The sequence below is a fragment of the Phycomyces blakesleeanus genome (assembly GCF_001638985.1).
Source record: "Phycomyces blakesleeanus NRRL 1555(-) unplaced genomic scaffold PHYBLscaffold_9, whole genome shotgun sequence".
Lineage (NCBI taxonomy): Eukaryota > Fungi > Mucoromycota > Mucoromycetes > Mucorales > Phycomycetaceae > Phycomyces > Phycomyces blakesleeanus.
The window spans coordinates 465,640-478,360 of NW_017265142.1; the positions used below are offsets into that span (position 1 = coordinate 465,640).

Sequence of the window (12,721 nt, forward strand, 5' to 3'; positions counted from 1 at the left end):
ATGGAAGCTATGCTAGGAAACAAAGCACTAGATGTTGATTTTTCGTCGACTCACAATTACAAGCTTCACTAGCACGTGTTTTTGCAAAAACACAGCAAGAAGGAACATACTGAGTTTCTTCGTAAATTGCCTGACAATCCTCGCAGGCCACGAATCTTCTTATGCCTTTAGACAGCTCACAGAATCCCGTCGTGCGCTGAAAACCAGACAAACTTGTTGGAAGCTAAAAGTCCTGCTTGCAAATGTTCATGAGCTCGTTGATGAACTCGATCAAGACAAATGCGCTCTTATTGACCACTTAGCGGGATGCAAATAGCACGGTGAATGTTGTACTGAATATGTGTACAGGATTCTCAGGAATACTGCTGTTCGAAAACATACCTACTTTAAAATAGAAAAAATTAACACTTTTTTCACTCTTTGTTTTTAGATTTTTTCTTTATCTTTTATACAAACATATTGTCGAATGGCATAGGGGAGATATCTAAAACGGGTAAGTCAGACTGACGAGCAAGAACTTCCCCAGATCCAGATTTTTGGATTACATTAGCTACACATATAGAATATAATAAGAAAGTTGATGTTTTTTATACCCAAATAAAAATGTCTTACACTCCGCATCATCATTCATTAAATATCTTAGTACAACTGTGTGAAGTATAGAAGGTATCAGCATATAGAGCAGCAAAGCTTATAATGTGAATGAAATACCCATTTCGCTTCTAAAAGCATCGTTTAAAGCTGCTTTCTTGCTATGACGCTGACCAGTTTTCTTTAATACTAAGGTGTATCCATCATCATTTTCTAAGAATTCAGTACAATTGCATTCTTCAAAGTTTTGTTCAATAGCAGAAGACAAGACGCCTGTGTTTCTTTTAATAATGAAGTAAAAAGAAAACATGTGTTACATTTATTCATTCACAGAGACTCTACAGTAATAAATAAAATAGCTTTTGTTGCTTGTTATATACTAGCTAATAGAAGGTGGTAAAAACATGTTTATTTATTTGAGTACAAAAAACAGTGTTGAGACGAAAAATACTCCACGTATACACGTGAGGTATACGAATAGGATTTTAAAAGGGAACAATAAGCACTGTGAGAATGTTGTTTATTTAATAAAGAAGATCATAACTGTTTATATAGATATCAGGTTCCCTAATTTAAGATCTCTATCGGTTAATGGTTGGTTATCACTGAAGCAGTGTGAAGTGTACGAGTGCCTGATATGTGTTACGTTCCTGAGATGTGACCCTGCCAGGTTCATTAGCAATTGTAGTATCCATTCTGGATTGTGGAGTTTGTATTTCACTCAATTGTAGTGTGTATACCACACATTTCGTGCATTCCATTTTTGCATCAAATCGTTTTTTGTTTTTATACCAATAATTTCCAGAAAGTGCGTATTATCTGAAAATAAAATTATTTTCTGAAAAAATATAGTTATTCCTTTTTTGCTATAATTCTAGTTTTTTCGTGAAGCTACTTTTGAATTTAAACATATAAAAACTAAAGATGCACTCTCTAACCCAATAGAATTATTAAAAATAAAAAATAAATCAGTGGGTGTATATGCAATCACCAGTTAATTTTGACACAAGTGTATTTGTATGTGTTTTTTCAATGTGTTCTAATCAAAACTCCAGATTTTAATATACTTACTATTACAGCACCTTGAATATAACTCAGTGCATATGTATTATTTTATTAAAGTTGAATCACTGTACCACAAAGGCCAAAAAACAAATAAATTATAACCTCAGTTTAAATTAACACAAATTTATATCTTTGTACTTTATGTAATTCAACCAAATGTTTAATTATCTTGCGTTCCAGTGATTAGTTTTTGCTGAAAACAAGTGCATTAAAGAGCTAGAGACAATAAAAAACGAGTGGGATAAGAGGCGCTGCGGGCTTTTAAATAAATCGAATATTCGGAGTATGAATTAGCTTGAAAATTGAAATCCGCTACTTACTCCTGCAGTGGGAAAGTGTTGTTTTCAGTCTCCATTCGAGTAGTATTAAAAGACAGAATAGATACCATTAGGGTGTTTTAAATTGAAATATTTCCATCGGCGAGTGTAAAAGGTAAGTCAGCTTCAAAAAGGATTCCGAAACTAGTAAAGTATATGTAAAAAATATGTAAATCAAAAAGCTTCAAAAGGTTTCTTTTAGATTTTTAGAAGTTGATTATTTTTTACAGGACTTTACGTAGGGAAGTTCAGTAATATATTTTTATATTATATGTTATCAGCTAATTAATAGAGTATGGATAGAAAATAAAAACCTTGAATTCTTCAAAATCTTTAAACTTGAAACACCCTATTTTATCAGACACGGATTTAATATGAAATGTCAAATTGAACAATATGCTCCCTGGTTAAGAATTGTAAAGATAGACGAAAAAGAAAATATATCCTTATTATAAGAGCTGTATCTTGTTAGGTTTAATAAAATATATATGTTTATTCGATTTATATAAGATTTTCAAATATATTTAACTGAAATAGAACAAAACTAAGAATCTTATCAACTAAGAATTTAATAATTTTATTTGATGTTGGAATATCAAGTTTTATTGAAAAATAAAAAAAGAAAAACACTATTATACAAAAAACACTTAACAATATATTGAGAACAAGTATACATTCTAAATATCAGTTAAATATTAGATATTATCAATAGTAATAATAATAAAAATAAAATCCAAAGAAAAACAAAAAAAAATATAATTAAATATTAAAAACAATTTATCCCTCACTTGTTTATTGAATTTTTTTAAACATCTGCTTTGATTTGATTAAATCAAATCCGCTTTTATATAAATTTATTTTATTTATAGACACGGAGTCTTTGTTCCCTTTAATTCTCTTTGATATTTGTTTATTCTTATTGTGTTTAAAGAAGACATTGCAATTGCGATTTATATCAGTTTACTCTTATAATACCTCTGACTTAAACAATCAATATATATATTGAAGATTGTTCTGTAATATAATATATGCTTTTCTTTAATTGTATTCTATATGTTTGATTATTTCTAAGAGCATCTCTAACAATCCGATAATTTTATCTTTTCTTAAAATCAAACATCACAACTCTAGATAAAAAAAATCACTTCACCCATCAGTTCAATTTAGTTTTTTTTTAACATAAATTATGGGAGTATTTGCATCAATAAATTTTAAATCCTTGTCGAAGTTGCCACAAAGATAAAAAAAAAAGACTATATTTTTTCCATAAAATAAAATAATTCAGACTTGTGAATATAACGCTTTACTAAACTTTTATATTTCAGATAGAAGCTGATATAAATTTGACTGTTTGAGATATGCGAAGATAACAAATTTTAAAATTAAATATATAGAGCAAATAAAAATAAAATGTTAATAAATAATATAAACAAAGAAAAATAATTAAAGAAGGCTTGTACTAGTTTAAAAGCCTTGATTAATACAATAAAAAGAGAACCTGGTTTGGTCGGGTAAAATTCAATATATATATATATATTATAGTCATTATATATGTATCCGATTAGTTCCTGTGCTTACTTTAAATATAGTTCAGACAATAAAAAGATTGTGAGGTTACACGTAGATAGCAAATAGAAGAAGCTTCTTTTATAAAACATATAAATATATTAATATAGTTTGTACTTAAACTATAAACTCTGAGCCACTTTACTATACTCAGACATTTTCTTATAATAAACCATGTGTTTCATAATTGAATACATATACATCACAGATATATATTATTTTCGGGAATGTTTTCCGTAATATCTGAGTTAGTACTCACTTGAAGCTGCTAACAGTCCAAATTGGGAATTATAATAGAGGTCGCAAATCACATAAATACGGTGTACACATAAATGTTACCTAAACAATTCTTTTGTGTACATTATACTTTTCCTACAAATGGCCTGATGTTTTTGTTTAATAAAACATAAAGCCTTGTATGAAGTAGCCGCACTTTATTAAACGAGTGAATCTAAGTCAAATTATGTAGTAGCATATATCAAATGTTGCTTGTTGAAATTTTTAAATATGAGTAAGAGCGTCATTGGGATCGAAGAAGGTGTCGGAATTATGGTGGTATGAATACTATATGACTTGGAGAGTTGAAGGTCAGCTCTGAGAATGGTGGCATATAACACTTCAGGTATAGAGAAATATTGTATATGACTTGCGAGTGTTGAGGTTTTATTATATGGCCATTATTTCGATTTTTATTTTTCAGTGATTATAAAATAAAACAATAATATTGTTGGTGGTGGCGATTCTGGTAGTTTTGTAAAGTTGATGGCGGGATGGTGGGATGGCGGGATGGAGGGAATGTAGGAAGAGGATTCACGCCATTGTTAAATAGAATTTTCATTTTATTTTTGTTACGGCGCAGTGAAGGCCACTTTAATATACCGTCCTCTCTGGGCGATTGTAAGTAACCACTAGACGGTCTTTCAACCTATGTATGGGTAACAGTATCCCTGTCAATGGATCCTGCTATGTTCCTTTAGCTTAGGGATACACAAAGCTGTCTGCGCAACCAATTGGTAATACCAATTTACAAAAAAGTGCATTCTGTCCGAATTATCGAGTAGAATCCTTAGGTTGTAAAAAGACACAAAAAGAAATAGACAATATATATATTTTGTATCAGTGCAGCAATTGTATTGGTAGACAATTGGGCGAATGTGCGAGTGTGCGTATGTGCATATGTGCGTATGTGCGTGTGTTGGATAAAAGAAAAGAAAAATATATGATAGTAAGCCCAAAATATGATAGCAAGTTATATATATATATAGTTTGGGAGTAGCTTCTGGTGTGTAACCGTATATTGAATAAAAGGAAAATAAATATATATGATAATGTATCCAAAATATGATAGAAGCTCGTATATATATATATTTCGGGAGTAGCTTTTGGTGTGTGTCCGTGTGTTGAATAATAATAATAAAATATACAAGATAGTATATCCAAAATATGATAGAGGCTCGTATATGTATATAGTTCGGGAGTAGCTTCTGGTGTGTGCCAGTGTGTTGAATAATAATAATAACATATATAAGATAATGTATCCAAAACATGATAACAGTTTATATATATTTAGTTCGAAAGTTACTTTTGGTTTATGAATATCACCCTTTTCATTTTGACTCGGTAATATTTTTCTGTAGGCTCTTGCTTTTTTGGTGTAAAATGTTTGATGCTTTTTGATCCAATTTCATTAAGTATAATTATAGAAGAATGTGTATGGATCTGGATAGTGTGTTATTTATGAAACATACTAGAAAACATAGTTTAAATTATATTATTATATATAGCTTCTATCATACATTATAAGTATTAACAAAAATATAAATAACAATGCGATTGTGAATGATTTGTAAATATATACCGTGGAATAAAAATCGGCTATAGAAGTATATTCCAATATATCTTGTATTATTATCTATAGATTAAACCCAATCTAATTTTAATTAGAATCTTGAGGAGACAGGATATATGAACAATTTTGGAATTATTTGAGAGAGGTATGATACAAGCTATATATTTATAAGAAAGCAAAACTATTATTACTAGCATATATGTTTTTACGATATTATTATCTTCTGGATTCCGACGGCCCAAGATTGTCAGAAATATCCCTTCAGTCCAGATCGAGCTCAATAGGCGGCCGATCCGGACAGGACCATATTGCTGATACAACATATTCGGCTTTTATTGGTTAACTGAAATTGTAATTCTTATTAATCATATATATGTTTTATTTTTATACTGGGCCGACTTCTGTCTACTATGAGATGTAATATTATATGAATGACAATTCCCAAAAGGAATGAATATTCTCAAAAAGGATGACGGGATGGATGGATGGGGGAATGTAGAAGGAGGATGCAAGCCACTGTAAAAAAAAGTTTTTTTTTTGTTATGATTATGGCGCAGTGAAGGCCACTTTAATATATCATCCTGTCTGAGCGATTGTAAGTGAGAACTAAGCGGTTTTTAAGTCTATGTATGGGGAACAGTATCCCTGTCAATTGATTCTGCTATGTTATTTTAGCTTATTGATACACAAAAACCGCCTGCGCAACCAATTGGTAATAACAGTTTACAAAAAAGTGCATTCTGTCCGAATTATGGATTATAATCCTTAGTTTGTAAGAAAATATAAAAGAAACAGACACTCAAGTATATTTTGTACCAGTTCAGCCAATATATTAGTAAACAATTGGGTGAGTGTGCGTATGTGTGTGTGGTGGATTAAAGAAAAGACATATATATAGTATCTGTCACACATTTAATATATTAATAAAAAGAAAAAAACAATGCGATAGTTAATGATCCATCGAGCTATTTCGTGGATCAAACTGTTATAAGAACATATTAAATTAATTCCTATTTAGTTTATATAATTTTCAGTAAGATATTATATCACTACAAAAAAGGAGCGATTCAGAGAGTGATTTTAAAAGCTATTATAAGCATTCTTTATAATCACTAGTTGAATTGCCAATTTTTTCTTAGTGGATCTATTTCTAATAAAGATCTCAAGCAGTGCGATGAACATGATGTCAGTTTATTAGAGTGTTCAGAATAATTTTTTTTTCTATATGCGCTTTCTTTCTTTCATAACATTTAATTATATAACTAAAAGTTAATTCTATGATATATATTCCATATCAAAACCTTTATATAAAGTATAGATTCCTTTTATTCTTATATGTTTTATTAAAACATTCTTGTTATTATATTTGCTTATTATCTAATATAAAAACCCGATACTCTCAATATTATATATTACTATGCCCAGTTGTGAAAACTTTTAGTTCTCTTGTAATACATTTATATATATAATCTAAGACTAGATATCTGCTCTTATCGACTATAGCAATTCGGTAAATAAAAAAAAAACTAATTGCATTTTAAACATGTCAATAATATTTTTAATTTATGAGACTTGCTTTAATAAAAAGCTGGGATAATATAAAGAGTCTCTTGATATGCTCTTATAGTCTATACATATATATATATATATAGACCACTTTCTCTTTCATATTCCAACTAAAGTGGTACAGTTTTACAACCTTTCTTTTAAGAAATAATATATTAATATATAACATATGTGTCAAGTAAATTTTTATATAAAATCAATTCACGAAAATGGGTAGCCATATAAGAAATTCGGGTTTTTAAAATGAAAGTCTTTATATTGCTTCTAATCAGAGCAATCAATCCATTGATCTACAATTTTCTATGCATGCTGCTATGTCATCATCTAATGACGAAAGCATAAAATTTTTTCACAGTTATTTAGTAAGAGTGCCAGCCAGACCATCTCTGTTTTCCTCTTGTGCATGGTAAGTCTATTATTTCCTTTTCATTTGTGTTGAGGGAGTAGTATAGTCTATAGATATACTAATCTTGACCTTTTTTCTATGTGAATCAGCGGCGTGTCGGATGGATGGGTGTTGGTGTGGTGTGGATGGGGGGGGTGTGGTGGGTGTGGTGGGTGTGGTGGGTGTGGGGTAGTTTAGTTTCCCCTCTCTAGTTAGTTTACGTAGTGGGTAGTCTTTAGATATAGCTTTCGTTTATCCCTTTAGCTTAGCTTAGATTGATAGTTTCGTTCCCTGTTCACCTTTTATTTTTTAAGCCCATAGCTAGCCTCACACCCCAGCGTTCCCGATCTCCTCCCCACTCCGTTCTCTTCCACGAAGTCAGGACAGGTCTACGCCCTGTGGAGGATGGATCCGCCTTTATAGGTGGTGAACTAAGATTCTGACGATATATTTGAATATTAATAAAATTTTTTTTTAAACCATTTTTGTCTGCCCATAATTACAATGTCTGCTTTACAAATGATTGAGAGAAACACTTTATTATTAGAAGAAAACTGAATAAAACAATGCGTGAGAACAATAATATGAGTTTATTTTTTATTTAAAAATATCAAGTTTTAATAGTAGTGTATTTTTTATATGGGCGAGAAGTGGGCGGTGTGAGTGGGTGGTCCGTGTGGGTGGTCCGTGTGGGTGGTCCGTGTGGGTGGTCCGTGTGAGTAGTCAGTGTGACAAAGTTTTGACATTCATGGCGCATGCTAATGACGAGAGATTAACATCGCGAGACTTTTTGTTAGGTGGCGTCCGCTTGGTCTAGACCCAGTCGCGTAAAAGTATACTGAAAGGCGTGAGCTTTGAAAATTATGTCCGATGGGATGGAATTAGATGGGATGGGATGGAATTGAATGGCGTCATTGGGATCGAAGAAGGTGTCGGAATTATGGTGGTATGAATACTATATGACTTGGAGAGTTGAAGGTCAGCTCTGAGAATGGTGGCATATAACACTTCAGGTATAGAGAAATATTGTATATGACTTGCGAGTGTTGAGGTTTTATTATATGGCCATTATTTCGATTTTTATTTTTCAGTGATTATAAAATAAAACAATAATATTGTTGGTGGTGGCGATTCTGGTAGTTTTGTAAAGTTGATGGCGGGATGGTGGGATGGCGGGATGGAGGGAATGTAGGAAGAGGATTCACGCCATTGTTAAATAGAATTTTTATTTTATTTTTGTTACGGCGCAGTGAAGGCCACTTTAATATACCGTCCTCTCTGGGCGATTGTAAGTAACCACTAGACGGTCTTTCAACCTATGTATGGGTAACAGTATCCCTGTCAATGGATCCTGCTATGTTCCTTTAGCTTAGGGATACACAAAGCTGTCTGCGCAACCAATTGGTAATACCAATTTACAAAAAAGTGCATTCTGTCCGAATTATCGAGTAGAATCCTTAGGTTGTAAAAAGACACAAAAAGAAATAGACAATATATATATTTTGTATCAGTGCAGCAATTGTATTGGTAGACAATTGGGCGAGTGTGCGAGTGTGCGTATGTGCATATGTGCGTATGTGCGTGTGTTGGATAAAAGAAAAGAAAAATATATGATAGTAAGCCCAAAATATGATAGCAAGTTATATATATATATAGTTTGGGAGTAGCTTCTGGTGTGTAACCGTATATTGAATAAAAGGAAAATAAATATATATGATAATGTATCCAAAATATGATAGAAGCTCGTATATATATATATTTCGGGAGTAGCTTTTGGTGTGTGTCCGTGTGTTGAATAATAATAATAAAATATACAAGATAGTATATCCAAAATATGATAGAGGCTCGTATATGTATATAGTTCGGGAGTAGCTTCTGGTGTGTGCCAGTGTGTTGAATAATAATAATAACATATATAAGATAATGTATCCAAAACATGATAACAGTTTATATATATTTAGTTCGAAAGTTACTTTTGGTTTATGAATATCACCCTTTTCATTTTGACTCGGTAATATTTTTCTGTAGGCTCTTGCTTTTTTGGTGTAAAATGTTTGATGCTTTTTGATCCAATTTCATTAAGTATAATTATAGAAGAATGTGTATGGATCTGGATAGTGTGTTATTTATGAAACATACTAGAAAACATAGTTTAAATTATATTATTATATATAGCTTCTATCATACATTATAAGTATTAACAAAAATATAAATAACAATGCGATTGTGAATGATTTGTAAATATATACCGTGGAATAAAAATCGGCTATAGAAGTATATTCCAATATATCTTGTATTATTATCTATAGATTAAACCCAATCTAATTTTAATTAGAATCTTGAGGAGACAGGATATATGAACAATTTTGGAATTATTTGAGAGAGGTATGATACAAGCTATATATTTATAAGAAAGCAAAACTATTATTACTAGCATATATGTTTTTACGATATTATTATCTTCTGGATTCCGACGGCCCAAGATTGTCAGAAATATCCCTTCAGTCCAGATCGAGCTCAATAGGCGGCCGATCCGGACAGGACCATATTGCTGATACAACATATTCGGCTTTTATTGGTTAACTGAAATTGTAATTCTTATTAATCATATATATGTTTTATTTTTATACTGGGCCGACTTCTGTCTACTATGAGATGTAATATTATATGAATGACAATTCCCAAAAGGAATGAATATTCTCAAAAAGGATGACGGGATGGATGGATGGGGGAATGTAGAAGGAGGATGCAAGCCACTGTAAAAAAAAGTTTTTTTTTTGTTATGATTATGGCGCAGTGAAGGCCACTTTAATATATCATCCTGTCTGAGCGATTGTAAGTGAGAACTAAGCGGTTTTTAAGTCTATGTATGGGGAACAGTATCCCTGTCAATTGATTCTGCTATGTTATTTTAGCTTATTGATACACAAAAACCGCCTGCGCAACCAATTGGTAATAACAGTTTACAAAAAAGTGCATTCTGTCCGAATTATGGATTATAATCCTTAGTTTGTAAGAAAATATAAAAGAAACAGACACTCAAGTATATTTTGTACCAGTTCAGCCAATATATTAGTAGACAATTGGGTGAGTGTGCGTATGTGTGTGTGGTGGATTAAAGAAAAGACATATATATAGTATCTGTCACACATTTAATATATTAATAAAAAGAAAAAAACAATGCGATAGTTAATGATCCATCGAGCTATTTCGTGGATCAAACTGTTATAAGAACATATTAAATTAATTCCTATTTAGTTTATATAATTTTCAGTAAGATATTATATCACTACAAAAAAGGAGCGATTCAGAGAGTGATTTTAAAAGCTATTATAAGCATTCTTTATAATCACTAGTTGAATTGCCAATTTTTTCTTAGTGGATCTATTTCTAATAAAGATCTCAAGCAGTGCGATGAACATGATGTCAGTTTATTAGAGTGTTCAGAATAATTTTTTTTTCTATATGCGCTTTCTTTCTTTCATAACATTTAATTATATAACTAAAAGTTAATTCTATGATATATATTCCATATCAAAACCTTTATATAAAGTATAGATTCCTTTTATTCTTATATGTTTTATTAAAACATTCTTGTTATTATATTTGCTTATTATCTAATATAAAAACCCGATACTCTCAATATTATATATTACTATGCCCAGTTGTGAAAACTTTTAGTTCTCTTGTAATACATTTATATATATAATCTAAGACTAGATATCTGCTCTTATCGACTATAGCAATTCGGTAAATAAAAAAAAAACTAATTGCATTTTAAACATGTCAATAATATTTTTAATTTATGAGACTTGCTTTAATAAAAAGCTGGGATAATATAAAGAGTCTCTTGATATGCTCTTATAGTCTATACATATATATATATATAGACCACTTTCTCTTTCATATTCCAACTAAAGTGGTACAGTTTTACAACCTTTCTTTTAAGAAATAATATATTAATATATAACATATGTGTCAAGTAAATTTTTATATAAAATCAATTCACGAAAATGGGTAGCCATATAAGAAATTCGGGTTTTTAAAATGAAAGTCTTTATATTGCTTCTAATCAGAGCAATCAATCCATTGATCTACAATTTTCTATGCATGCTGCTATGTCATCATCTAATGACGAAAGCATAAAATTTTTTCACAGTTATTTAGTAAGAGTGCCAGCCAGACCATCTCTGTTTTCCTCTTGTGCATGGTAAGTCTATTATTTCCTTTTCATTTGTGTTGAGGGAGTAGTATAGTCTATAGATATACTAATCTTGACCTTTTTTCTATGTGAATCAGCGGCGTGTCGGATGGATGGGTGTTGGTGTGGTGTGGATGGGGGGGTGTGGTGGGTGTGGTGGGTGTGGTGGGTGTGGGGTAGTTTAGTTTCCCCTCTCTAGTTAGTTTACGTAGTGGGTAGTCTTTAGATATAGCTTTCGTTTATCCCTTTAGCTTAGCTTAGATTGATAGTTTCGTTCCCTGTTCACCTTTTATTTTTTAAGCCCATAGCTAGCCTCACACCCCAGCGTTCCCGATCTCCTCCCCACTCCGTTCTCTTCCACGAAGTCAGGACAGGTCTACGCCCTGTGGAGGATGGATCCGCCTTTATAGGTGGTGAACTAAGATTCTGACGATATATTTGAATATTAATAAAATTTTTTTTTAAACCATTTTTGTCTGCCCATAAATACAATGTCTGCTTTACAAATGATTGAGAGAAACACTTTATTATTAGAAGAAAACTGAATAAAACAATGCGTGAGAACAATAATATGAGTTTATTTTTTATTTAAAAATATCAAGTTTTAATAGTAGTGTATTTTTTATATGGGCGAGAAGTGGGCGGTGTGAGTGGGTGGTCCGTGTGGGTGGTCCGTGTGGGTGGTCCGTGTGGGTGGTCCGTGTGAGTAGTCAGTGTGACAAAGTTTTGACATTCATGGCGCATGCTAATGACGAGAGATTAACATCGCGAGACTTTTTGTTAGGTGGCGTCCGCTTGGTCTAGACCCAGTCGCGTAAAAGTATACTGAAAAGCGTGAGCTTTGAAAATTATGTCCGATGGGATGGAATTAGATGGGATGGGATGGAATTGAATGGCATCATTAGGATCGAAGAAGGTGTCGGAATTATGGTGGTATGAATACTATATGACTTGGAGAGTTGAAGGTCAGCTCTGAGAATGGTGGCATATAACACTTCAGGTATAGAGAAATATTGTATATGACTTCCGAGTGTTGAGGTTTTATTATATGGCCATTATTTCGATTTTTATTTTTCAGTGATTATAAAATAAAAGAATAATATTGTTGGTGGTGGCGATTCTGGTAGTTTTGTAAAGTTGATGGCGGGATGGTGGGATGGCGGGATGGAGGGAATGTAGGA

General features: G+C 31.8%; 3 protein-coding genes across 3 annotated transcripts; 2 read left to right on the forward strand and 1 right to left on the reverse strand.

Annotated features, from left to right (window-relative positions):
- Nucleotides 1–446: 446 nt before the first annotated feature.
- PHYBLDRAFT_167653 (hypothetical protein) lies at nucleotides 447–2,044 on the reverse strand (the record flags this gene model as incomplete). Its single annotated transcript, XM_018435684.1, has 4 exons — nucleotides 447–550; nucleotides 613–690; nucleotides 712–872; nucleotides 1,977–2,044. 4 exons carry the CDS (start codon nucleotides 2,042–2,044, stop codon nucleotides 447–449), a joined length of 411 nt encoding a protein of 136 aa, XP_018292269.1.
- A 5,224-nt stretch (nucleotides 2,045–7,268) lies between these two features.
- PHYBLDRAFT_181163 (hypothetical protein) lies at nucleotides 7,269–7,834 on the forward strand (the record flags this gene model as incomplete). The annotated part of the gene is made up of 3 exons (XM_018438426.1): nucleotides 7,269–7,360; nucleotides 7,450–7,474; nucleotides 7,654–7,834. The coding sequence occupies 3 exons, from the start codon at nucleotides 7,269–7,271 to the stop codon at nucleotides 7,780–7,782; spliced, it is 246 nt and encodes an 81-aa protein (XP_018292270.1). The 3' UTR covers nucleotides 7,783–7,834.
- A 3,623-nt stretch (nucleotides 7,835–11,457) lies between these two features.
- Nucleotides 11,458–12,022, forward strand: PHYBLDRAFT_181164 (hypothetical protein; the record flags this gene model as incomplete). The annotated part of the gene is made up of 3 exons (XM_018438427.1): nucleotides 11,458–11,549; nucleotides 11,639–11,709; nucleotides 11,849–12,022. 3 exons carry the CDS (start codon nucleotides 11,458–11,460, stop codon nucleotides 11,968–11,970), a joined length of 285 nt encoding a protein of 94 aa, XP_018292271.1. The 3' UTR covers nucleotides 11,971–12,022.
- Between the last annotated feature and the right edge of the window lie 699 nt (nucleotides 12,023–12,721).